Source organism: Schistocerca gregaria, chromosome 3 (genome assembly GCF_023897955.1).
Source record: "Schistocerca gregaria isolate iqSchGreg1 chromosome 3, iqSchGreg1.2, whole genome shotgun sequence".
Classification (NCBI taxonomy): Eukaryota; Metazoa; Arthropoda; class Insecta; order Orthoptera; family Acrididae; genus Schistocerca; species Schistocerca gregaria.
Window position 1 is genome coordinate 908,478,412 of NC_064922.1, and position 21,937 is coordinate 908,500,348.

Genomic DNA, 21,937 nt, shown 5'->3' on the forward strand with positions numbered 1-21,937 from the left:
TGGAGGGGAGTATTGGGGATAAGCAGAGCAGGTGGAGGGGAATCTGTCTCGCGTGTGTAGCAGGTGGAGGGAGTATTGGGGATAAGCAGAACAGGTGGAGGGGGAGTATTGGGGATAAGCAGAACAGGTGGAGGGGAGTATTGGGGATAAGCAGAACAGGTGGAAGCTAGTAGTAGCAGGATAAGCAGAACAGTTGGAGAGGAGTATTAGGTGGATAGAGAGAACAGGTTAAGGGGGTGGTAGGAGGATACAGAGAACAGGTGGAGGGGTGTAGTAGGACGATACAGAGAACAGGTGGAGGAGTGTAGTAGGAGGATACAGAGAACAGGTGGAGGAGTGTAGTAGGAGGATACAGAGAACAGGTGGAGGAGTGTAGTAGGAGGATACAGAGAACAGGTGGAGGAGTGTAGTAGGAGGATACAGAGAACAGGTGGAGGGATGTAGTAGGAGGATACAGAGAACAGGTGGAGGGATGTAGTAGGACGATATGGAGAACAGGTGGAGGGGTGTAGTAGGACGATACAGAGAACAGGTGGAGGGGTGTAGTAGGACGATACAGAGAACAGGTGGAGGGGTGTAGTAGGACGATACAGAGAACAGGTGGAGGGGTGTAGTGGGACGATACACAGAACAGGTGGAGGGGTGTAGTAGGACGATACGGAGAACAGGTGGAAGGGTGTAGTAGGACGATACGGAGAACTGGGGGTGGGTTGTAGTAGGACGACACGGAGAACTGGTGGAGCGGTGTAGCAGCACGACACGGAGAACTGGTGGAGTGGTGTAGCAGCACGACACGGAGAACTGGTGGAGCGGTGTAGCAGCACGTCACAGAGAACTGGTGGAGCGGTGTAGCAGCACGACACGGAGAACTGGTGGAGCGGTTGTAGCAGCACGACACGGAGAACTGGTGGAGCGGTGTAGCAGCACGACACGGAGAACTGGTGGAACGGTATAGTAGCATGACACGGAGAACTGGTGAGCGGTATAGTAGGACAACACTGAGAACTGGTGGAGTGGTATAGTAGGACGACACTGAGAACGGGTGGAGTGGTATAGTAGGACGACACGGAGAACTGGTGGAGGGCTATAGTAGGACGACACGGAGAACTGGTGGAGGGCTATAGTAGGTGACACGGAGAACTGGTGGAGGGAAGTAGTTGTAGGAAAATGGAGATCAGGTGGGAGGGAGTAGTAGGAGGCTGCAGAGAATAGGTGGAGGGCAGTAGTAGGGATAAGGCTACATGTGGAGGGGATAAAATAGGTATAAGGGGGAAGGGAGATTGGAGAGGGGGCTAGGGTGAAGCCATAAGGCAGAAGGGACAAAGTGGAAGATAGGGAAGAGACAGGTGTATAGGGAGAAGACAGTGATGGTACTGGACTCAAGGTGCAAATGGCAGAAGGGGAAGGAAGGTGAGGAGGGGGTATGGCAGAAGGGGAGGGGGGTAATGCGAAGGGGGAAAGGAGAAAGATAAAGGACGACAAGAGAGTAAAGTGGAGAGGGTGAATGGTTGAGAGGGGTAAGGTGAAGAAGGGGACTGCTTAGGGTGCAGACTGGTGGAAGGGAGAGAGAGGTGGAAGGAAGAAAGAGTGGCAGTAGGGCGAGAGAGCGGCGGTGGGGCGAGAGAGCGGCGGTGGGGCGAGAGAGCGGCGGTGGGGCGAGAAAGCGGCGGTGGGGCGAGGAGAGCGGCGGTGGGGTGAGAGAGCGGCGGTGGGGCGAGAGAGCGGCGGTGGGGCGAGAGAGCGGCGGTGGGGCGAGAGAGCGGCGGTGGGGCGAGAGAGCGGCGGTGGGGCGAGAGAGGGGTGGTGGGGGCGAGAGTGCGGTGGTGGGCGAGAGTGCGGTGGTGGGGCGAGAGAGCTGTGGTGGGGCGAGAGAGCTGTGGTGGGGCGAGAGTGGTGGAAGGGAGAGTGGTAGTGGGGCGAGAGTGGTGGAAGGAAGAGTGGTTTAAGGGGGAGAGAGTGGTGGAATAGGAAAGAGAGTGGTGGAAGGGGAAAGAGAGTGGTGGAATGGGAAAGAGAGTGGTGGAAGGTGGAAAGGGAGTGGTGCAGGGTGACAGAGTGGTGGAAGGTGGAAAGGGAGTGGTGCAGGGTGACAGAGTGGTGGAAGGGGGAGGGTGTGGTGCAGGGTGACAGAGTGGTGGAAGGTGGAGAGAATAGTGCAGGGTGACAGAGTGGTGGAAGGGGGAGAGAGTAGTGCACGGTGACAGAGTGGTGGAAGGGGGAGAGAGTGGTGGTTGGGGGAGAGAGTGGTGGTTGGGGGAGAGAGTGGTGGTTGGGGGAGAGAGTGGTGGTTGGGGGGGAGAGTGGTGGTTGGGGGAGAGAGTGGTGGTTGGGGGGAGAGTGGTGGTTGGGGGGAGAGTGGTGGTTGGGGGGGAGAGTGGTGGTTGGGGGGAGAGTGGTGGTTGGGGGGGAGAGTGGTGGTTGGGGGAGTGCTGGTTGGGGGGAGTGGTGGTTGGGGGGAGAGAGTGGTGGTTGGGGGAGAGAGTGGTGGTTGGGGGGAGAGAGTGGTGGTTGGGGGAGAGTGTGGTGGTTGGGGGGGGAGTGTGGTGGTTGGGGGGAGAGTGTGGTGGTTGGGGGGAGCGAGTAGTGGAAGGGAGAAAGTAGTGGGTTGGAGAGAGTAGTGGGAGGGAGAGAGTAGTGGGTTGGAGAGAGTAGTGGGAGGGAGAGAGTAGTGGGAGGGAGAGAGTAGTGGATTGGAGAGAGTAGTGGGAGGGAGAGAGTAGTGGGAGGGGGAGAGCAGTGGAAGGGAGAGAGTGTTGGAAGGGAGAGAGCAGTGGAAGGGAGAGAGTGTTGGAAGGGAGAGAGCAGTGGAAGGGAGAGAGCAGTGGAAGGGAGAGAGCAGTGGAAGGGAGAGAGTGTTGGAAGAGAGAGTGTGTTGGAAGAGAGAGAGCAGTGGAAGGGAGAGACTGTTGGAACGGAGAGTGTGTTGGAAGGGAGAGTGTGTTGGAAGGGAGAGTGTGTTGGAAGGGAGAGAGTGTTCGATGGGAGTGGCAGCGAGGGTCAGGAGCCGAGTGGGAGAAGGGCAGAGTGGGGGCTTGTGCGGCAGATGGGCAGAGTGGGGGCTTGTGCGGCAGATGGGCAAAGTGGGGGCTGGTGCGGCAGATGGGGCAGAGTGGGGGCTGGTGCGGCAGATGGGGCAGAGTGGGGGCAGGTTTCGGCAGATGGGGCAGAGTGGGGGCAGGGTTCGGCAGATGGGGCAGGGTTCGGCAGATGGGGCAGGGTTCGGCAGATGGGGCAGGGTACGGCAGATGGGGCAGGGTACGGCAGATGGGGCAGGGTTTGGCAGAAGGGGCAGAGTGGGGGCAGGGTACGGAAGATGGGGCAGGGTTCGGCAGAAGGGGCAGAGTGGGGGCAGGGTTCGGCAGATGGGGCAGGGTACGGCAGATGGGGCAGGGTACGGCAGATGGGGCAGGGTACGGCAGATGGGGCAGAGTGGGGGCAGGGTTCGGCAGATGGGGCAGAGTGGTGGCAGGGTTCGGCAGATGGGGCAGAGTGGTGGCAGGGTTCGGCAGATGGGGCAGAGTGGGGGCAGGGTTCGGCAGATGGGGCAGAGTGGGGGCAGGGTTCGGCAGATGGGGCAGGGTACGGCAGATGGGGCAGGGTTCGGCAGATGGGGCAGGGTTCGGCAGATCCGGCAGGGTTCGGCAGATGGGGCAGGAGCGGAGTGGGAGATGGGCAGAGTGGGCGCTGGTGCGGCAGATGGGGCAGAGTGGGGGCTGGTGTGGCAGATGGGGCAGAGTGGGGGCAGGTTTCGGCAGATGGGGCAGAGTGGGGGCAGGTTTCGGCAGATGGGGCAGAGTGGGGGCAGGGTTCGGCAGATGGGGCAGAGTGGGGGCAGGGTTCGGCAGATGGGGCAGAGTGGGGGCAGAGTGGGGGCAGTGTTCGGCAGATGGGGCAGAGTGGGGGCAGAGTGGGGGCAGGGGCGGCAGATGGGGCAGAGTGGGGGCACGGGCGGCAGATGGGGCAGAGTGGGGGCAGGGTTCGGCAGATGGGGCAGACTGGGGGCAGTGTTCGGCAGATGGGGCAGAGTGGGGGTGGTGGCAGAGGAGGCAGATGGGGCAGAGTGGGGGTAGGGGCAGGGGCGGCAGATGGGGCAGAGTGGGGGTGGGGGCAGGGGCGGCAGATGGGGCAGAGTGGGGGTGGGGGCAGGGGCGGCAGATGGGGCAGAGTGGGGGTGGGGGCAGGGGCGGCAGATGGGGCAGAGTGGTGGTGGGGGCAGGGGTGGCAGATGGGGCAGAGTGGGGGTGGGGGCAGGGGCGGCAGATGGGGCAGAGTGGGGGTGGGGGCAGGGGCGGCAGATGGGGCAGAGTGGGGGTGGGGGCAGGGGCGGCAGATGGGGCAGAGTGGGGGTGGGGGCAGGGGCGGCAGATGGGGCAGAGTGGGGGTGGGGGCAGGGGCGGCAGATGGGGCAGAGTGGTGGTGGGGGCAGGGGTGGTAGATGGGGCAGAGTGGGGGTGGGGGCAGGGGCGGCAGATGGGGTAGAGTGGGGATGGGGGCAGGGGCGGCAGATGGGGCAGAGTGGGGGTGGGGGCAGGGGCGGCAGATGGGGCAGAGTGGGGGTGGGGGCAGGGGCGGCAGATGGGGCAGAGTGGGGGTGGGGGCAGGGGCGGCAGATGGGGCAGAGTGGGGGTGGGGGCAGGGGCGGCAGATGGGGCAGAGTGGGGGTGGGGGCAGGGGCGGCAGATGGGGCAGAGTGGTGGTGGGGGCAGGGGTGGCAGATGGGGCAGAGTGGGGGTGGGGGCAGGGGCGGCAGATGGGGCAGAGTGGGGGTGGGGGCAGGGGCGGCAGATGGGGCAGAGTGGGGGTGGGGGCAGGGGCGGCAGATGGGGCAGAGTGGGGGTGGGGGAAGGGGCGGCAGATGGGGCAGAGTGGGGGTGGGGGCAGGGGCGGCAGATGGGGCAGAGTGGTGGTGGGGGCAGGGGCGGCAGATGGGGCAGAGTGGGGGTGGGGGCAGGGGCGGCAGATGGGGCAGAGTGGGGGTGGGGGCAGGGGCGGCAGATGGGGCAGAGTGGGGGTGGGGGCAGGGGCGGCAGATGGGGCAGAGTGGGGGCAGATGGGGCAGAGTGGGGGTGGGGGCAGGGGCGGCAGATGGGGCAGAGTGGGGGTGGGGGCAGGGGCGGCAGATGGGGCAGAGTGGGGGCAGATGGGGCAGAGTGGGGGTGGGGGCAGGGGCGGCAGATGGGGCAGAGTGGGGGTGGGGGCAGGGGCGGCAGATGGGGCAGAGTGGGGGCAGATGGGGCAGAGTGGGGGTGGGGGCAAGTGCGGCAGATGGGGCAGAGTGGGGGTGGGGGCAGGGGCGGCAGATGGGGTAGAGTGGAGGTGGGGGTGAGGGCAGGGGCAGGGGCAGGGGCAGGGGCAGGGGCAGGGGCAGAGTGGGGGCAGATGGGGCGGAGTGGGGGCAGGCACGTGTTTACCAGACGAATGGCGTAACTCAGGGATCTTATTACCAATACTTTGAAAAGTGTTGATGCTGATCAAAAAACTAATGTTGACAGATCAGCTGAACTAACAATTGAAAATAATGACTACCAACAGCTGTAGAATGGAATGACTACAAATGAAAATTAGTGCCAGACCAGGACTTGAACCCTAATTTCCCATTTATTACGAGCAGTTGCCTTACCATGTGACTATCCGTGCACTCACAGGCAGACCCAAATTTCCATATGTCATCAACCATATGTCTACAGCTGACGGCAGTCATTATTTGCAACTGGGATATCATTTGGTGTGTTTAGTAACAGATGTGGTCACTGCAGTGCATCATCATCAGAATAACACAAGCACTACAATATCATACTGCTGACAGGTTTGCCTGAAACATAAAACTGATGATAATGAGGAGTGAAATCTCAGGAACAAAAATCAGTACAGATCTTAAAATATGAAGTTTTTAGAATAAAATAAGAAGAAAACAAGACGTGACAGGTCAGGAGAATTTAGCATACCTCACAGGAAAAAAGCTTGTTCAAGGAAAACATGTGCACAAGCAACACACAACAAAAGGCAATAAGGGCCTAAGGTGCCTCATTTGAACATATACATCACCGCCAGACAGTGCCACATAACAAAGAAACAGACAAGTATATCAGGAGACAATAAAGCTTCCATCACAGCTTTTACATCTTCTACACATTCAATGAAGCTGGACATACGGTTATGTGGATTCAAGGGCCTCAATGCACATGAGTAATTGATGTGACTGGTGTATGAAGTACAAAGCCAACCAACACCTACTGTAACCACTGCCAGCAAGATCTTGCTTCCTGGAGATAATATTGGAAATGCTAATTTGATACTGAATTGTGAAGAAAACAAGAATTCGGATAACAGCTGTAGTATATTTTCGAAAGTTGTTGCTAATCCTTCGTCAGTTAGTGCTACAATGAAACACAGATGATATGTGCATTTTAGGCATGATGGCTGCCATATATACTACAGGGAGGAATCGTTTGTGTGTTCAATGGCTATGATAAATTATTTTCATTTTTTGAACACACTAAGAGAAATCAATAGTAATTTAACTTGTCCACATAATTTAAATTCCATTGCCCTCAGGCATCAGCATATGGGATATTTCAATTTTAATAATGTAAATAAAGCAGCAGATTGTACCCAAGATGCAAGTTTTTCTACTGCTGGTAGTAAGGAACCTGTTACATGCACAATGTGCCTTGAAGCGAAGAAAGCCAGACTACCATTCAGTATTGCTGGTTCAAGAGTTTCATCACCATCATAGTTGATTCACACCAACATACATGGTCCTATGAAAACAGTATCACCAAGAGGTACATATACTTCATTACTATCACAGATGGTCGTCCCACAAGTGTGTGTGTGTGTGTGTGTGTGTGTGTGTGTGTGTGTGTGTGTGTGTTTTTCCTAAAAGAAAACTCTCTGTTTTGGGAGCTTTCAAGACTCACAAAAACAGAACAGGGAAAAAAACTAGAAAAGAAAACAAAGATCATTCGCTCAGACAACGGTAAGGAGTACTGCAACAAACATTTTAAAAAATTTATTCAACTATAATAGTATTCAGCAATGGACGAAAACTCCATAGTTTCCTCAGCAGAATGAGCTCGTAGACCACATGAACAGAACACTAGTGGAAAAAGCGAAGTGTATGTTATTAGGAGCTGTATGTAATCTACTCTGGACAGAGGTAACAAAAGCGGCTTAGATAATTAATAGACCATCCGGGAAATTGATTCATGGAAAGACTTCTTTGGAGGTATGGTCTGGCAAGAAATCTGATTTATCACATATAGGAATTTTTGGCTGTTAAGTTATGACTAATTCCTAATGTAAAACTGCCAAATATGGCACTTCCAAGTCCAGAAATCTCATGTTCATCGACTAAGTCCCAAAGAGTACTATTTGACTGATCTTATTACATACTAAATTATTTCAAGTAGAAACATGGTATTTTTAGAAAACGTGGTAATCTATGATAAAATATATTTACGCTTTACATCTGACAGAAATGATGTACCGTCTAAAGAAATAAAACAGCAACAAACAAAAGAGAATTTTTACAAGAATCGCAAAAAGGGTGCAAGTCTACAGAACGTACTTTCACAATGAGTACAAACAGTGATGTTGAACGTTAGCCAGATGATGATGATGATGATGATGATGTGTACATACATGACAGGAGAATATCTACAGATGCAACATTGCAACTTACATCCACAAAAAAGATTTTTCAGGACAGAGAGAAAGAAAAGGGATGAATTCAGTATATTTTGGGAGTATCAGGGGCAACGAGGAGGAGGAGGAGGAGGAGGAGGGAGCAACGAGCAATGAGGAGGAGGAGGAGGAGGGAGTAACAGGGGCAACAAGGAGTAGGAGGAGGAGGGAGTAACAGGGCAACGAGGAGGAGGAGGAGGAGGAGGAGGAGGAGGACGAAGTAACAGGAGCAACGAGGAGAATGAGGAGGAGGCCGGAGTAACAGGAGCAACGAGGAGGAGGAGGAGGAGGAGGAGGAGGAGGATGGAGTAACAGGGGCAACGAGGAGGAGGAGGAGGAGGAGGAGGAGGAGGAGGAGGATGGAGTAACAGAGGCAATGAGGAGGAGGAGGAGGAGGATGGAGTAACAGAGGCAACGGGGAGGAGGGAGTAACAGGGGCAACGGGGAGGAGGAGGGAGTAACAGGGGCAACGAGGAGGAGGTGGAGGAGGACAGAGTAACACGGGGAACGAGGAGGAGGAGGTGAAGGAGGAGGGAGTAACAGGGGCAACGAGGAGGAGGAGGAGGAGAGAGTGAGTAACAGGGGCAACGAAGAGGAGGAGGAGGAGGAGGAGGAGGAGGAGGAGGAGGAGGAGAGAGTAACAGGGGCGAGGAGGAGGAGGAGGAGGAGGAGAGAGTAACAGGGGCAACGAGGAGGAGGAGGAGGAGGAGGAGGAGGAGGAGGAGGAGGAGAGAGTAACAGGGGCAACGAGGAGGAGGAGGAGGAGAGAGTAACAGGGGCAACGAGGAGGAGGAGGAGGAGGATGGAGTAACAGGGGCAACGAGGAGGAGGAGGAGGATGGAGTAACAGGGGCAACGAGGAGGAGGAGGATGGAGTAACAGGGGCAACGAGGAGGAGGAGGAGGAGGAGGAGGAGGAGGATGGAGTAACGGGGCAACGAGGAGGAGGAGGAGGAGGGGTGAGTAACAGGGGCAACGAGGAGGAGGAGGGGTGAGTAACAGGGGCGAGGAGGAGGAGGAGGAGCAGGAAGAGGAGGAGGGAGTAACAGGGGCGACGAGGAGGAGGAGGAGGAGGGGTGAGTAACAGGGGCGAGGAGGAGGAGGAGCAGGAGGAGGAGGAGGGAGTAACAGGGGCGACGAGGAGGAGGAGGAGGAGGAGGGAGTAACGGGCAACGAGGAGGAGGAGGAGGAGGAGGAGGGAGCAACGAGCAATGAGGAGGAGGAGGAGGAGGGAGTAACAGGGGCAACAAGGAGTAGGAGGAGGAGGGAGTAACAGGGCAACGAGGAGGAGGAGGAGGAGGAGGACGAAGTAACAGGAGCAACGAGGAGAATGAGGAGGAGGCCGGAGTAACAGGAGCAATGAGGAGGAGGAGGAGGAGGAGGAGGAGGATGGAGTAACAGGGGCAACGAGGAGGAGGAGGAGGAGGAGGAGGAGGAGGAGGAGGAGGATGGAGTAACAGAGGCAATGAGGAGGAGGAGGAGGAGGATGGAGTAACAGAGGCAACGGGGAGGAGGGAGTAACAGGGGCAACGGGGAGGAGGAGGGAGTAACAGGGGCAACGAGGAGGAGGTGGAGGAGGACAGAGTAACACGGGGAACGAGGAGGAGGAGGTGAAGGAGGAGGGAGTAACAGGGGCAACGAGGAGGAGGAGGAGGAGAGAGTGAGTAACAGGGGCAACGAAGAGGAGGAGGAGGAGGAGGAGGAGGAGGAGGAGGAGGAGAGAGTAACAGGGGCGAGGAGGAGGAGGAGGAGAGAGTAACAGGGGCAACGAGGAGGAGGAGGAGGAGGAGGAGGAGGAGGAGGAGGAGGAGGAGAGAGTAACAGGGGCAACGAGGAGGAGGAGGAGGAGAGAGTAACAGGGGCAACGAGGAGGAGGAGGAGGAGGATGGAGTAACAGGGGCAACGAGGAGGAGGAGGAGGATGGAGTAACAGGGGCAACGAGGAGGAGGAGGATGGAGTAACAGGGGCAACGAGGAGGAGGAGGAGGAGGAGGAGGAGGAGGAGGAGGAGGAGGATGGAGTAACGGGGCAACGAGGAGGAGGAGGAGGAGGGGTGAGTAACAGGGGCAACGAGGAGGAGGAGGGGTGAGTAACAGGGGCGAGGAGGAGGGGACAAAGGGGAAAGGGGACAAAGGGGAAAGGGGAAAGGGGACAAAGGGAAAAGGGGACAAAGGGGAAAGGGGACAAAGGGGAAAGGGGACAAAGGGGAAAGGGGACAAAAAAGAAAGGGAACGAGGGGACGAAGGGGAAAGGGAACGTGGGGGAAAGGAGACAAAGGGGAAAGGGAACGTGGGGGAAAGGGGACAAAGGGGAAAGGGAACGTGGGGGAAAGGGGACAAAGGGGAAAGGGTACGAGAGGACAAAGGGGAAACGGAACGAGGGGGCAAAGGGGAAAGGGAACAAGGGGACAAAGGGGAAAGGGGACGAAGGGGAAAGGGGACAAAGGGGAAAGGGGACAAAGGGGAAAGGGGACAAAGGGGAAAGGGGACAAAGGGGAAAGGGGACAAAGGGGAAAGGGTACGAGAGGACAAAGGGGAAACGGAACGAGGGGGCAAAGGGAACAAAGGGACAAAGGGAACAAGGGGACAAAGGGGAAAGGGGACAAAGGGGAAAGGGGACAAAGGGGAAAGGGGACGAAGGGGAAAGGGGACAAAGGGGAAAGGGGACGAACGAGAAAGGGGACGAACGAGAAAGGGGACGAACGAGAAAGGGGACGAACGAGAAAGGGGACGAACGAGAAAGGGGACGAACGAGAAAGGGGACGAACGAGAAAGGGGACGAACGAGAAAGGGGACGAACGAGAAAGGGGACGAACGAGAAAGGGGACGAAGGGGAAAGGGGACGAAGGGGAAAGGGGACGAAGGGGAAAGGGGACGAAGGGGAAAGGGGACGAAGGGGAAAGGGGACGAAGGGGAAAGGGGACGAAGGGGAAAGGGGACGAAGGGGAAAGGGGACGAAGGGGAAAGGGGACGAAGTGGAAAGGGGACGAAGTGGAAAGGGGACGAAGGGGAAAGGGGACGAAGGGCAAAGGGGACGAAGGGGAAAGGGGACGAAGGGGAAAGGGGACGAAGGGGAAAGGGGACGAAGGGGAAAGGGGACGAAGGGGAAAGGGGACGAAGGGGAAAGGGGACGAAGGGGAAAGGGGACGAAGGGGAAAGGGGACGAAGGGGAAAGGGGACGAAGGGGAAAGGGGACGAAGGGGAAACAGGGACGAAGGGGAAACAGGGACGAAGGGGAAACAGGGACGAAGGGGAAACGGGGACTAAGGGGAAACGGGGACGAAGGGGAAACAGGGACTAAGGGGAAAGGGGACGAAGGGGAAAGGGGACGAAGGGGAAAGGGGACGAAGGAGAAAGGGGACGAAGGAGAAAGGGGACGAAGGAGAAAGGGGACGAAGGAGAAAGGGGACGAAGGGGAAAGGGGACAAAGGGGAAAGGGGACGAAGGGGAAAGGGGACGAGGTGACGAAGGGGAAAGGGGACGAAGGGGAAAGGGGACGAGGTGACAAAGGGGAAAGGGGATGAGGGGGAAAGCGGACGGAGAGGACGGGGTACAGAGGGGACGAGTGGACGGAGGGGACAAAGGGGACAAGGGGACAAAGGGGGACGAGGTGACAAAGGGGGACGAGGGGACAAAGGGGGACGAGGGGACAAAGGGGGACGAGGGGACAAAGGGGGACGAGGGGACAAAGGGGGACGAGGGGACAAAGGGGGACGAGGGGACAAAGGGGGACGAGGGGACAAAGGGGGACGAGGGGACAAAGGGGGACGAGGGGACAAAGGGGGACGAGGGGACAAAGGGGGACGAGGTGACAAAGGGGGACGAGGGGACAAAGGGGGACGAGGTGACAAAGGGGGATGAGGGGGCAAAGGGTGACGAGGGGGCAAAGGGGGACGAGGGGACAAAGGTGACCGGGAGACAAAGGTGACAAAGGGGACGAGGGGAAAAAGGGGACGAGGGGACAAAGGGGACGAAGGGGACGAGGGGACAAAGGGGACCGGGAGACAAAGGGGACGAGAGGACAAAGTGACCGGGAGACAAAGGGAACGAGAGGACAAAGTGACCGGGAGACAAAGGGGACGAGAGGACAAAGGTGACCGGGAGACAAAGGGGACGAGGGGACAAAGGGGACGAGGGGACAAAGGGGACGAGGGGACAAAGGGGACGAGGGGACAAAGGGGACGAGGGGACAAAGGGGACGAGGGGACAAAGGGGACGAGGGGACAAAGGGGACGAGGGGACAAAGGGGACGAGGGGACAAAGGGGACGAGGGGACAAAGGGGACGAGGGGACAAAGGGGACGAGGGGACAAAGGGACGAGGGGACAAAGGGACGAGGGGACAAAGGGACGAGAGGACAAAGGGACGAGGGGACAAAGGGACGAGGGGAAAAAGGGACGAGGGGACAAAGGGACGAGGGGACAAAGGGACGAGGGGACAAAGGGGACGAGGGGACAAAGGTGACCGGGGGGACAAAGGGGACGGGGGACAAAGGGGACGGGGGACAAAGGGGACGGGGGGACAAAGGGGACGGGGGGACAAAGGGGACGGGGGGACAAAGGGGACGGGGGGACAAAGGGGGCGGGGGGACAAAGGGGACGGGGGGACAAAGGGGACGGAGGGACAAAGGGGACGGGGGGACAAAGGGGACGGAGGGACAAAGGGGACGGGGGGACAAAGGGGACGGGGGGACGGGGGGACAAAGGTGACGGGGGGACAAAGGTGTCGGGGGGACAAAGGTGTCGGGGGGACAAAGGTGACGGGGGGACAAAGGGGACGAGGGGACAAAGGGGACGAGGGGACAAAGGGGACGAGGGGACAAAGGGGAATAGGGGAATGAGGGGACAAGGAGGACGAAGGGATTAGGGTAACTCATGGCTACATAAACAGTGGACAAGGGGAACAGGGGTTAGGTTAACGAGAAGAGTAGGAGGAAAAGTGTCTAGGGTAACGAGGGGAATAGGGTAATGGGGACAAGAGGGAACAAGTGTCATAAAGGAAAATGGGAGTAGGGGGTGACAGGCATAGGGGAATAGTGTAGTAGGGAACGAGTGGAGTAGGGGAAGGAAGGGCGTAGGGAAGGAGTGGAGTAGGGAAACAAAGGGCGTAGGGATGGAGTCGAGTAGGAAAATGAAGGGCGTAGGGAAGGAGACGAGTAGGGGAACGCAGGGCGTAGGGAAAGAGTGGGGTAATTGAACGAAGGGCGTAGGGAAAGAGTGGGGAAATTGAACGAAGGGCGTAGGGAAGGAGTGGGGTAAAGGAATGAAGGGCGTAGGGAAGGAGTGGGGTAGGGGAACGAAGGGCGTAGGGAAGGAGTGGGGTAGGGGAACGAAGGGCGTAAGGAAGGAGTGGGGTAGGGGAACGACGGGCGTAGGGAAGGAGTGGGTCAGTGGAACGAAGGGCGTAGGGAAGGAGTGGGTCAGGGGACCGAAGGGCATAAGGAGGGAGTGGGTCAGGGGAACAAAGGGAATAGGGAAGGAGTGGGTCAGGGGAACGAAGGGTGTTGGGGAACGAAGGGCGTAGGGAAGGAGTGGGGTAGGGGAACGAAGGGCGTAGGGAAGGAGTGGGGTAGGGGAACGAAGGGCGTAGGGAAGGAGTGGGGTAGGGGAACGAAGGGCGTAGGGAAGGAGTGGGGTAGGGGAACGAAGGGCGTAGGGAAGGAGTGGGTCAGTGGAACGAAGGGCGTAGGGAAGGAGTGGGTCAGTGGAACGAAGGGCGCAGCGAAGGAGTGGGTCAGGGGACCGAAGGGCGTAGGGAAGGAGTGGGTCAGGGGAACGAAGGGCCTAGGGAAGGAGTGGGTCAGGGGAACGAAGGGTGTTGGGGAACGAAGGGCGTAGGGAAGGAGTGGGGTAGGGGAACGACGGGCTTAGGGAAGGAGTGGGGTAGGGGAACGACGGGCTTAGGGAAGGAGTGGGGTAGGGGAACGAAGGGCGTAGGGAAGGAGTGGGGTAGGGGAACGAAGGGCGTAGGGAAGGAGTGGGTCAGTGGAACGAAGGGCGTAGGGAAGGAGTGGGTCAGGGGACCGAAGGGCATAGGGAAGGAGTGGGTCAGGGGAACGAAGGGTGTTGGGAAACGAAGGGCGTAGGGAAGGAGTGGGGTAGGGGAACGAAGGGCGTAGGGAAGGAGTGGGGTAGGGGAACGAAGGGCGTAGGGAAGGAGTGGGGTAGGGGAACGAAGGGCGTAGGGAAGGAGTGGGGTAGGGGAACGAAGGGCGTAGGGAAGGAGTGGGGTAGGGGAACGAAGGGCGTAGGGAAGGAGTGGGGTAGGGGAACGAAGGGCGTAGGGAAGGAGTGGGGTAGGGGAACGAAGGGCGTAGGGAAGGAGTGGGGTAGGGGAACGAAGGGCGTAGGGAAGGAGTGGGGTAGGGGAACGAAGGGCGTAGGGAAGGAGTGGGTCAGTGGAACGAAGGGCGTAGGGAAGGAGTGGGTCAGTGGAACGAAGGGCGTAGGGAAGGAGTGGGTCAGTGGAACGAAGGGCGCAGCGAAGGAGTGGGTCAGGGGACCGAAGGGCGCAGCGAAGGAGTGGGTCAGGGGACCGAAGGGCGTAGGAAAGGAGTGGGTCAGGGGACCGAAGGGCGTAGGGAAGGAGTGGGTCAGGGGAACAAAGGGCGTAGGGGAACGAAGGGCGTAAGGAAGGAGTCGAGTAGGGGAACGAAGGGCGTAGGGAAGGAGTCGAGTAGGGGAACGAAGGGCGTAGGGAAGGAGAGGGTCAGGGTAACGAAGGGCGTAGGGAAGGAGTGGGTCAGGGGAACGAAGGGGGTAGGGAAACGAAGGGCGTAGGGAAGGAGTGGGGTAGGGGAACAAAGGGCGTAGGGAAGGAGTGGGGTAGGGGAACAAAGGGTGTAGGGAAGGAGTGGGGTAGGGGAACAAAGGGCGTAGGGAAGGAGTGGGGTAGGGGAACAAAGGGCGTAGGGAAGGAGTGGGGTAGGGGAACGAAGGGCGTAGGGAAGGAGTGGGGTAGGGGAACGAAGGACGTAGGGAAGGAGTGGGGTAGGGGAACGAAGGGCGTAGGGAAGGAGTGGGGTAGGGGAACGAAGGGCGTAGGGAAGGAGTGGGGTAGGGGAACGAAGGGCGTAGGGAAGGAGTGGGGTAGGGGAACGAATGGCGTAGGGAAGGAGTGGGGTAGGGGAACGAAGGGCGTAGGGAAGGAGTGGGGTAGGGGAACGAAGGGCGTAGGGAAGGAGTGGGGTTGGGGAACGAAGGGCGTAGGGAAGGAGTGGGGTTTGGGGAACGAAGGGCGTAGGGAAGGAGTGGGGTTTGGGGAACGAAGGGCGTAGGGAAGGAGTGGGGTAGGGGAACGAAGGGCGTAGGGAAGGAGTGGGGTAGGGGAACGAAGGGCGTAGGGAAGGAGTGGGGTAGGGGAACGAAGGGCGTAGGGAAGGAGTGGGGTAGGGGAACGAAGGGCGTAGGGAAGGAGTGGGGTAGGGGAACGAAGGGCGTAGGGAAGGAGTGGGTCAGTGGAACGAAGGGCGTAGGGAAGGAGTGGGTCAGGGGACCGAAGGGCGTAGGGAAGGAGTGGGTCAGGGGACCGAAGGGCGTAGGGAAGGAGTGGGTCAGGGGAACGAAGGGCATAGGGAAGGAGTGGGTCAGGGGAACGAAGGGCATAGGGAAGGAGTGGGTCAGGGGAACGAAGGGTGTTGGGAAACGAAGGGCGTAGGGAAGGAGTGGGGTAGGGGAACGAAGGGCGTAGGGAAGGAGTGGGGTAGGGGAACGAAGGGCGTAGGGAAGGAGTGGGGTAGGGGAACGAAGGGCGTAGGGAAGGAGTGGGGTAGGGGAACGAAGGGCGTAGGGAAGGAGTGGGGTAGGGGAACGAAGGGCGTAGGGAAGGAGTGGGGTAGGGGAACGAAGGGCGTAGGGAAGGAGTGGGGTAGGGGAACGAAGGGCGTAGGGAAGGAGTGGGGTAGGGGAACGAAGGGCATAGGGAAGGAGTGGGGTAGGGGAACGAAGGGCGTAGGGAAGGAGTGGGGAAGTGGAATGAAGGGCGTAGGGAAGGAGTGGGGAAGTGGAATGAAGGGCGTAGGGAAGGAGTGGGGTAGTGGGCGAAGGGCGTAGGGAAGGAGTGGGGTAGGGGATAGAAGGGCGTAGGAAAAAGAGATGGGTAGGGGATAGAAGGGCGTAGGAAAAAGAGATGGGTAGGGGATAGAAGGGCGTAGGAAAAAGAGATGGGTAGGGGATAGAAGGGCGTAGGAAAAAGAGATGGGTAGGGGAGAGTGACGAGTAGGGGAGAGTGACGAGTAGGGGAGAGTGACGAGTAGGGGAGAGTGACGAGTAGGGGAGAGTGACGAGTAGGGGAGAGTGACGAGTAGGGGAGAGGGACGAGTAGGGGAGAGGGACGAGTAGGGGAGAGGGACGAGTAGGGGAACGAAGAGGCGAGTAGGGGAACGAAGAGGCGAGTAGGGGAACGAAGAGGCGAGTAGGAGAACGAAGAGGCGAGTAGGGGAACGAAGAGGCGAGTAGGGGAAAGAATAGGCGAGTAGGGGAACGAAGAGGCGAGTAGGGGAACGAAGAGGCGAGTGGGCGAACGAAGGGTGGTGGAGGAAAGAGACGAGTAGGGGAACGAAGGGTGGTGGGGGAAAGAGACGAGTAATGGAACGACGGGTGGTGGGGGAAAGAGACGAGTAATGGAACGAAGGGTGGTGGGGGAAAGAGACGAGTAGGGGAACGAAGGGTGGTGGGGGAAAGAGACAAGTAGGGGAACGAAGGGTGGTGGGGGAAAGAGACGAGTAGGGGAACGAAGGGTGGTGGGAGAAAGAGACGAGTAGGGGAACGAAGGGTGGTGGGGGAAAGAGACGAGTTGGGGAACGAAGGGTGGTGGGGGAAAGAGACGAGTAGGGGAACTAAGGGTGGTGGGGGAAAGAGACGAGTAGGGGAACTAAGGGTGGTGGGGGAAATAGACGAGTAGGGGAACTAAGGGTGGTGGGGGAAATAGACGAGTAGGGGAACTAAGGGTGGTGGGGGCAGGAGACGAGTAGGGGAACGAAGGGTGGTGGGGGCAGGAGACGAGTAGGGGAACGAAGGGTGGTGGGGGAAAGAGACGAGTAGGGGAACGAAGGGTGCGGGGGAAAGAGACGAGTAGGGGAACGAAGGGTGCGGGGGAAAGAGACGAGTAGGGGAACGAAGGGTGCGGGGGAAAGAGACGAGTAGGGGAACGAAGGGTGCGGGGGAAAGAGACGAGTAGGGGAACGAAGGGTGCGGGGGAAAGAGACGAGTAGGGGAACGAAGGGTGCGGGGGAAAGAGACGAGTAGGGGAACGAAGGGTGCGGGGGAAAGAGACGAGTAGGGGAACGAAGGGTGCGGGGGAAAGAGACGAGTAGGGGAACGAAGAGTGTAGGGGAAGAGACGAGTAGGGGAACGAAGAGTGTAGGGGAAAGAGACGAGTAGGGGAACGAAGAGTGTAGGGGAAAGAGACGAGTAGGGGAACGAAGAGTGTAGGGGAAAGAGACGAGTAGGGGAACGAAGAGTGTAGGGGAAAGAGACGAGTAGGGGAACGAAGAGTGTAGGGGAACGAAGAGTGTAGGGGAAAGAGACAAGTAGGGGAACGAAGAGTGTAGGGGAAAGAGACAAGTAGGGGAACGAAGAGTGTAGGGGAAAGAGACAAGTAGGGGAACGAAGAGTGTAGGGGAAAGAGACAAGTAGGGGAACGAAGAGTGTAGGGGAAAGAGACAAGTAGGGGAACGAAGAGTGTAGGGGAAAGAGACAAGTAGGGGAACGAAGGCTGTAGGGGAAAGAGACAAGTAGGGGAACGAAGGCTGTAGGAGAAAGAGACGAGTACGGGATCGAAGGGTGTAGGGGAAAGACACGAGCAGGGGAACGAAGGGCGTAGGGGTAAGAGGCGAGGAGGGGAATGATGCGAGTAGTTGTAAGAGGCGAGGAGGGGAACAATGTGAGTAGGTGTAAGAGGCGAGGAGGGGAACGATGTGAGTAGGGGTAAGAGACGAGTAGGGGAACGATGCGAGCAGGGTTAACGATGGGAGCAGTGGAACGATGCGAGCAGGGGAACGATGCTAACAGGGGAACGATGCGAGCAGGGGAACGATGCGAGCAGGGGAACGATGCGAGCAGGAGAACGATGCGAGCAGGGGAACGATGCCAAAGGGGAACGATGCCAGCAGGGGAACGATGTCAGCAGGGGAGCGATTAGGGTAGCAGAATGAGGGGAGTAAGGGGCGAGGGGTGTAGGGCTACGAGGGGAGTAAGGGGCGAGGGGTGTAGGGCTACGAGGGGAGTAAGGGGCGAGGGGTGTAGGGCTACGAGGGGAGTAAGGGGCGAGGGGTGTAGGGCTACGAGGGGAGTAAGGGGTGAGGGGTGTAGGGCTACGAGGGGAGTAAGGGGTGAGGGGTGTAGGGCTACGAGGGGAGTAAGGGGTGAGGGGTGTAGGGCTACGAGGGGAGTAAGGGGTGAGGGGTGTAGGGCTACGAGGGGAGTAAGGGGTGAGGGGTGTAGGGCTACGAGGGGAGTAAGGGGCGAGTGTTGTAGGGCTACGAGGGGAGTAAGGAGCGAGTGTTGTAGGGCTACGAGAGGGGTAAGGAGCGAGGGGTGTAGGGCTACAAGAGGAGTAAGGAGCGAGGGGTGTAGGGCTACGAGAGGAGTAAGGAGCGAGGGGGGTAGGGCTACGAGAGGAGTGAGGAGCGAGGGGTGTAGGGCTACGAGAGGAGTGAGGAGCGAGGGGTGTAGGGCTACGAGAGGAGTGAGGAGCGAGGGGTGTAGGGCTACAAGAGGAGTAAGGAGCGAGGGGTGTAGGGCTACAAGAGGAGTAAGGAGCGAGGGGTGTAGGGCTACGAGGGGAGTAAGGTGCGTGGGGTGTAGGGCTACGAGGGGAGTAAGGAGCGAGGGGTGTAGGGCTACGAGGGGAGTAAGGAGCGAGGGGTGTAGGGCTACGAGGGGAGTAAGGAGCGAGGGGTGTAGGGCTACGAGGGGAGTAAGGAGCGAGGGGTGTAGGGCTACGAGGGGAGTAAGGAGCGAGGGGTGTAGGGCTACGAGGGGAGTAAGGACCGAGGGTTGTAGGGCTACGAGGGGAGTAAGGAGCGAGGGGTGTAGGGCTACGAGGGGAGTAAGGAGCGAGGGATGTAGGGCTAGGAGTGGAGTAAGGAGCGTGGGATGTAGGGCTACGAGTGGAGTAAGGAGCGAGGGTTGTAGGGCTACGAGAGGAGTGAGGAGCGAGGGGTGTAGGGCTACAAGAGGAGTAAGGAGCGAGGGGTGTAGGGCTACAAGAGGAGTAAGGAGCGAGGGGTGTAGGGCTACGAGGGGAGTAAGGTGCGTGGCGTGTAGGGCTACAAGAGGAGTAAGGAGCGAGGGGTGTAGGGCTACGAGAGGAGTAAGGAGCGAGGGGTGTAGGGCTACGAGAGGAGTAAGGAACGTGGGGTGTAGGGCTACGAGGGGAGTAAGGAGCGAGGGGTGTAGGGCTACGACGGGAGTAAGGAGCGAGGGGTGTAGGGCTACGACGGGAGTAAGGAGCGAGGGGTGTAGGGCTACGACGGGAGTAAGGAGCGAGGGGTGTAGGGCTACGACGGGAGTAAGGAGCGAGGGGTGTAGGGCTACGACGGGAGTAAGGAGCGAGGGGTGTAGGGCTACGACGGGAGTAAGGAGCGAGGGGTGTAGGGCTACGACGGGAGTAAGGAGCGAGGGGTGTAGGGCTACGACGGGAGTAAGGAGCGAGGGGTGTAGGGCTACGACGGGAGTAAGGAGCGAGGGGTGTAGGGCTACGACGGGAGTAAGGAGCGAGGGGTGTAGGGCTACGACGGGAGTAAGGAGCGAGGGGTGTAGGGCTACGAGGAGAGTAAGGAGTGAGGGGTGTAGGGCTACGAGAGGAGTAAGGAGCGAGGGGTGTAGGGCTACGAGAGGAGTAAGGAGCGAGGGGTGTAGGGCTACGAGAGGAGTAAGGAGCGAGGGGTGTAGGGCTACGAGAGGAGTAAGGAGCGAGGGGTGTAGGGCTACGAGAGGAGTAAGGAACGTGGGGTGTAGGGCTACGAGGGGAGTAAGGAGCGAGGGGTGTAGGGCTACGACGGGAGTAAGGAGCGAGGGGTGTAGGGCTACGACGGGAGTAAGGAGCGAGGGGTGTAGGGCTACGATGGGAGTAAGGAGCGAGGGGTGTAGGGCTACGACGGGAGTAAGGAGCGAGGGGTGTAGGGCTACGACGGGAGTAAGGAGCGAGGGGTGTAGGGCTACGACGGGAGTAAGGAGCGAGGGGTGTAGGGCTACGAGAGGAGTAAGGAGCGAGGGGTGTAGGGCTACGAGAGGAGTAAGGAGCGAGGGGTGTAGGGCTACGAGAGGAGTAAGGAGCGAGGGGTGTAGGGCTACGAGAGGAGTAAGGAACGTGGGGTGTAGGGCTACGAGGGGAGTAAGGAGCGAGGGGTGTAGGGCTACGACGGGAGTAAGGAGCGAGGGGTGTAGGGCTACGACGGGAGTAAGGAGCGAGGGGTGTAGGGCTACGACGGGAGTAAGGAGCGAGGGGTGTAGGGCTACGACGGGAGTAAGGAGCGAGGGGTGTAGGGCTACGACGGGAGTAAGGAGCGAGGGGTGTAGGGCTACGAGGGGAGTAAGGAGTGAGGGGTGTAGGGCTACGAGGGGAGTAAGGAGTGAGGGGTGTAGGGCTACGAGGAGAGTAAGGAGTGAGGGGTGTAGGGCTACGAGGGGAGTAAGGAGCGAGGGGTGTAGGGCTACGAGGGGAGTAAGGAGCGAGGGGTGTAGGGCTACGAGGGGAGTAAGGAGCGAGGGGTGTAGGGCTACGAGGGGAGTAAGGAGCGAGGGGTGTAGGGCTACGAGGGGAGTAAGGGGCGAGTGGTGTAGGTCTACGAGGGGAGTAAGGAGCGAGGGGTGTAGGGTTACGAGGGGAGTAAGGAGCGAGGGATGTATTGCTACGAGGGGTGTAGGGGAACAAGGGGTATAATGGAACAAGGGGAGCAGAACGAGAGGAATAGGGGATCGAGAGGAGCTGAAAGATGAGGCCAGGGGATAGGGGGGGACTAGGGTATCGGGGGTGACTAGAGGATTGTGGGGGACCAGAGGATTGGGGGGACCAGAGGATTGGGGGGACTAGAGGATTGGGGGGACTAGAGGATTGGGGGGACTAGACGATCAGGGGGACTAGTGTAACATAGGATAAGGGGTGAATCAGGCACCAAGGGGACGTTGGGAGCATGTGGGCTATAGGACTATGGGATCAGGTGGACAATGGGAACAGGTAGATAGGAGAGAGAGGGCTGGAGGCGTGCGAGGTGTGGAGGAGATCGAGGGCTACAGGCGGAGGAGAGCGAAGAGGGTCGAAGACAAATGAGACAGACAGCAAAGAGGACCGGAGGCGAACGAGGCGGAGAGCGAATAGAGGAGGCGGAGGGCGAAGAGGGCCAGAGGCGAACGAGGAGAGCGAATAGGGGAGGCGGAGGGCGAAGAGGGCCGGAGGCGGACGAGGCGGAGAGCGAAGAGGGCCAGAGGCGAACGAGGCGGAGAGCGAAGATGGCCGGAGGCGAAGGAGACGGAGATGGCCGGAGCTGATCGAGGCGGAGAGCGACGATGGCTGGAGGTGAAGGAGATGGAGGGCGTAGAGGGCCGGAGGTGAAGGAGATGGAGGGCGTAGAGGGCCGGAGGCGGAGGGCGTAGAGGGCCAGAGGCGGAGGGCGAAGAGGGCCAGAAGCGGAGGGCCGGAGGCGGAAGGCCAAGAGGGCCGGAGGCGGAGGGCCAAGAGGGCCGGAGGCGGAAGGCGAAGAGGGCCGGAGGCGGAGGGCGAAGAGGACCCGAGGCGGAGGGCCTAGAGGGCCGGAGGCGGAGGGCGCAGAGGGCCGGAGGCGGAGGGCGCAGAGGGCCGGAGGCGGAGGGCGCAGAGGGCCGGAGGCGGAGGGCGAAGAGGGCCGGAGGCGGAGGGCGAAGAGGGCCGGAGGCGGAGGGCGAAGAGGGCCGGAGGCGGAGGGCGAAGAGGGCCGGAGGCGGAGGGCGAAGAGGGCCGGAGGCGGAGGGCGAAGAGGGCCGGAGGCGGAGGGCGAAGAGGGCCGGAGGCGGAGGGCGAAGAGGGCCGGAGGCGGAGGGCGAAGAGGGCCGGAGGCGGAGGGCGAAGAGGGCCGGAGGCGGAGGGCGAAGAGGGCCGGAGGCGGAGGGCGAAGAGGGCCGGAGGCGGAGGGCGAAGAGGGCCGGAGGCGGAGGGCGAAGAGGGCCGGAGGCGGAGGGCGAAGAGGGCCGGAGGCGGAGGGCGAAGAGGGCCGGAGGCGGAGGGCGAAGAGGGCCAGAGGCGAACGAGGAGAGCGAATAGGGGAGGCGGAGGGCGAAG

The 21,937-nt window shown here is 59.7% G+C and overlaps 3 protein-coding genes across 3 annotated transcripts; 2 read left to right on the forward strand and 1 right to left on the reverse strand.

Annotated features, from left to right (window-relative positions):
- Positions 1 to 1,539: 1,539 nt before the first annotated feature.
- Positions 1,540 to 7,646, reverse strand: LOC126355678 (uncharacterized). Its single transcript, XM_050006044.1, has 3 exons — positions 7,590 to 7,646; positions 3,584 to 5,436; positions 1,540 to 1,855 (listed from the first exon to the last, which is right to left on the reverse strand). Exons 1-3 carry the CDS (start codon positions 7,644 to 7,646, stop codon positions 1,540 to 1,542), a joined length of 2,226 nt encoding a protein of 741 aa, XP_049862001.1.
- Positions 7,647 to 7,726: 80 nt separating this feature from the next.
- On the forward strand, positions 7,727 to 9,443 carry LOC126355679 (major centromere autoantigen B-like). The gene is made up of 4 exons (XM_050006045.1): positions 7,727 to 7,841; positions 8,202 to 8,323; positions 8,772 to 8,937; positions 9,289 to 9,443. The coding sequence occupies exons 1-4, from the start codon at positions 7,727 to 7,729 to the stop codon at positions 9,441 to 9,443; spliced, it is 558 nt and encodes a 185-aa protein (XP_049862002.1).
- Positions 9,444 to 11,202: 1,759 nt separating this feature from the next.
- On the forward strand, positions 11,203 to 21,919 carry LOC126355680 (collagen alpha-2(VI) chain-like). The gene is made up of 2 exons (XM_050006046.1): positions 11,203 to 11,589; positions 21,254 to 21,919. The coding sequence occupies exons 1-2, from the start codon at positions 11,203 to 11,205 to the stop codon at positions 21,917 to 21,919; spliced, it is 1,053 nt and encodes a 350-aa protein (XP_049862003.1).
- Positions 21,920 to 21,937: the final 18 nt, after the last annotated feature.

Bases quoted from the DNA above. Each gene is read 5' to 3' on its own strand.
- LOC126355680 (XM_050006046.1), top strand. From the start codon at position 11,203: ATGAGGGGGAAAGCGGACGGAGAGGACGGGGTACAGAGGGGACGAGTG. The intron at 11,590-21,253 runs GTGACCGGGAGA...TGGAGGGCGTAG, and splicing joins AGGGGGACGAGGGGACAAAG to AGGGCCGGAGGCGGAGGGCG.
- LOC126355678 (XM_050006044.1), bottom strand. From the start codon at position 7,646: ATGTATGTACACATCATCATCATCATCATCATCATCTGGCTAACGTTC. The intron at 5,437-7,589 runs GTTTGTACTCAT...ATTGGTAATAAG, and splicing joins GGCTAACGTTCAACATCACT to ATCCCTGAGTTACGCCATTC. The intron at 1,856-3,583 runs GTACCCTGCCCC...GCCCCACCACAG, and splicing joins CGAACCCTGCCCCATCTGCC to CTCTCTCGCCCCACCACCGC.
- LOC126355679 (XM_050006045.1), top strand. From the start codon at position 7,727: ATGAATTCAGTATATTTTGGGAGTATCAGGGGCAACGAGGAGGAGGAG. The intron at 7,842-8,201 runs GTAGGAGGAGGA...GGGAACGAGGAG, and splicing joins AGTAACAGGGGCAACAAGGA to GAGGAGGTGAAGGAGGAGGG. The intron at 8,938-9,288 runs GTAGGAGGAGGA...GGGAACGAGGAG, and splicing joins AGTAACAGGGGCAACAAGGA to GAGGAGGTGAAGGAGGAGGG.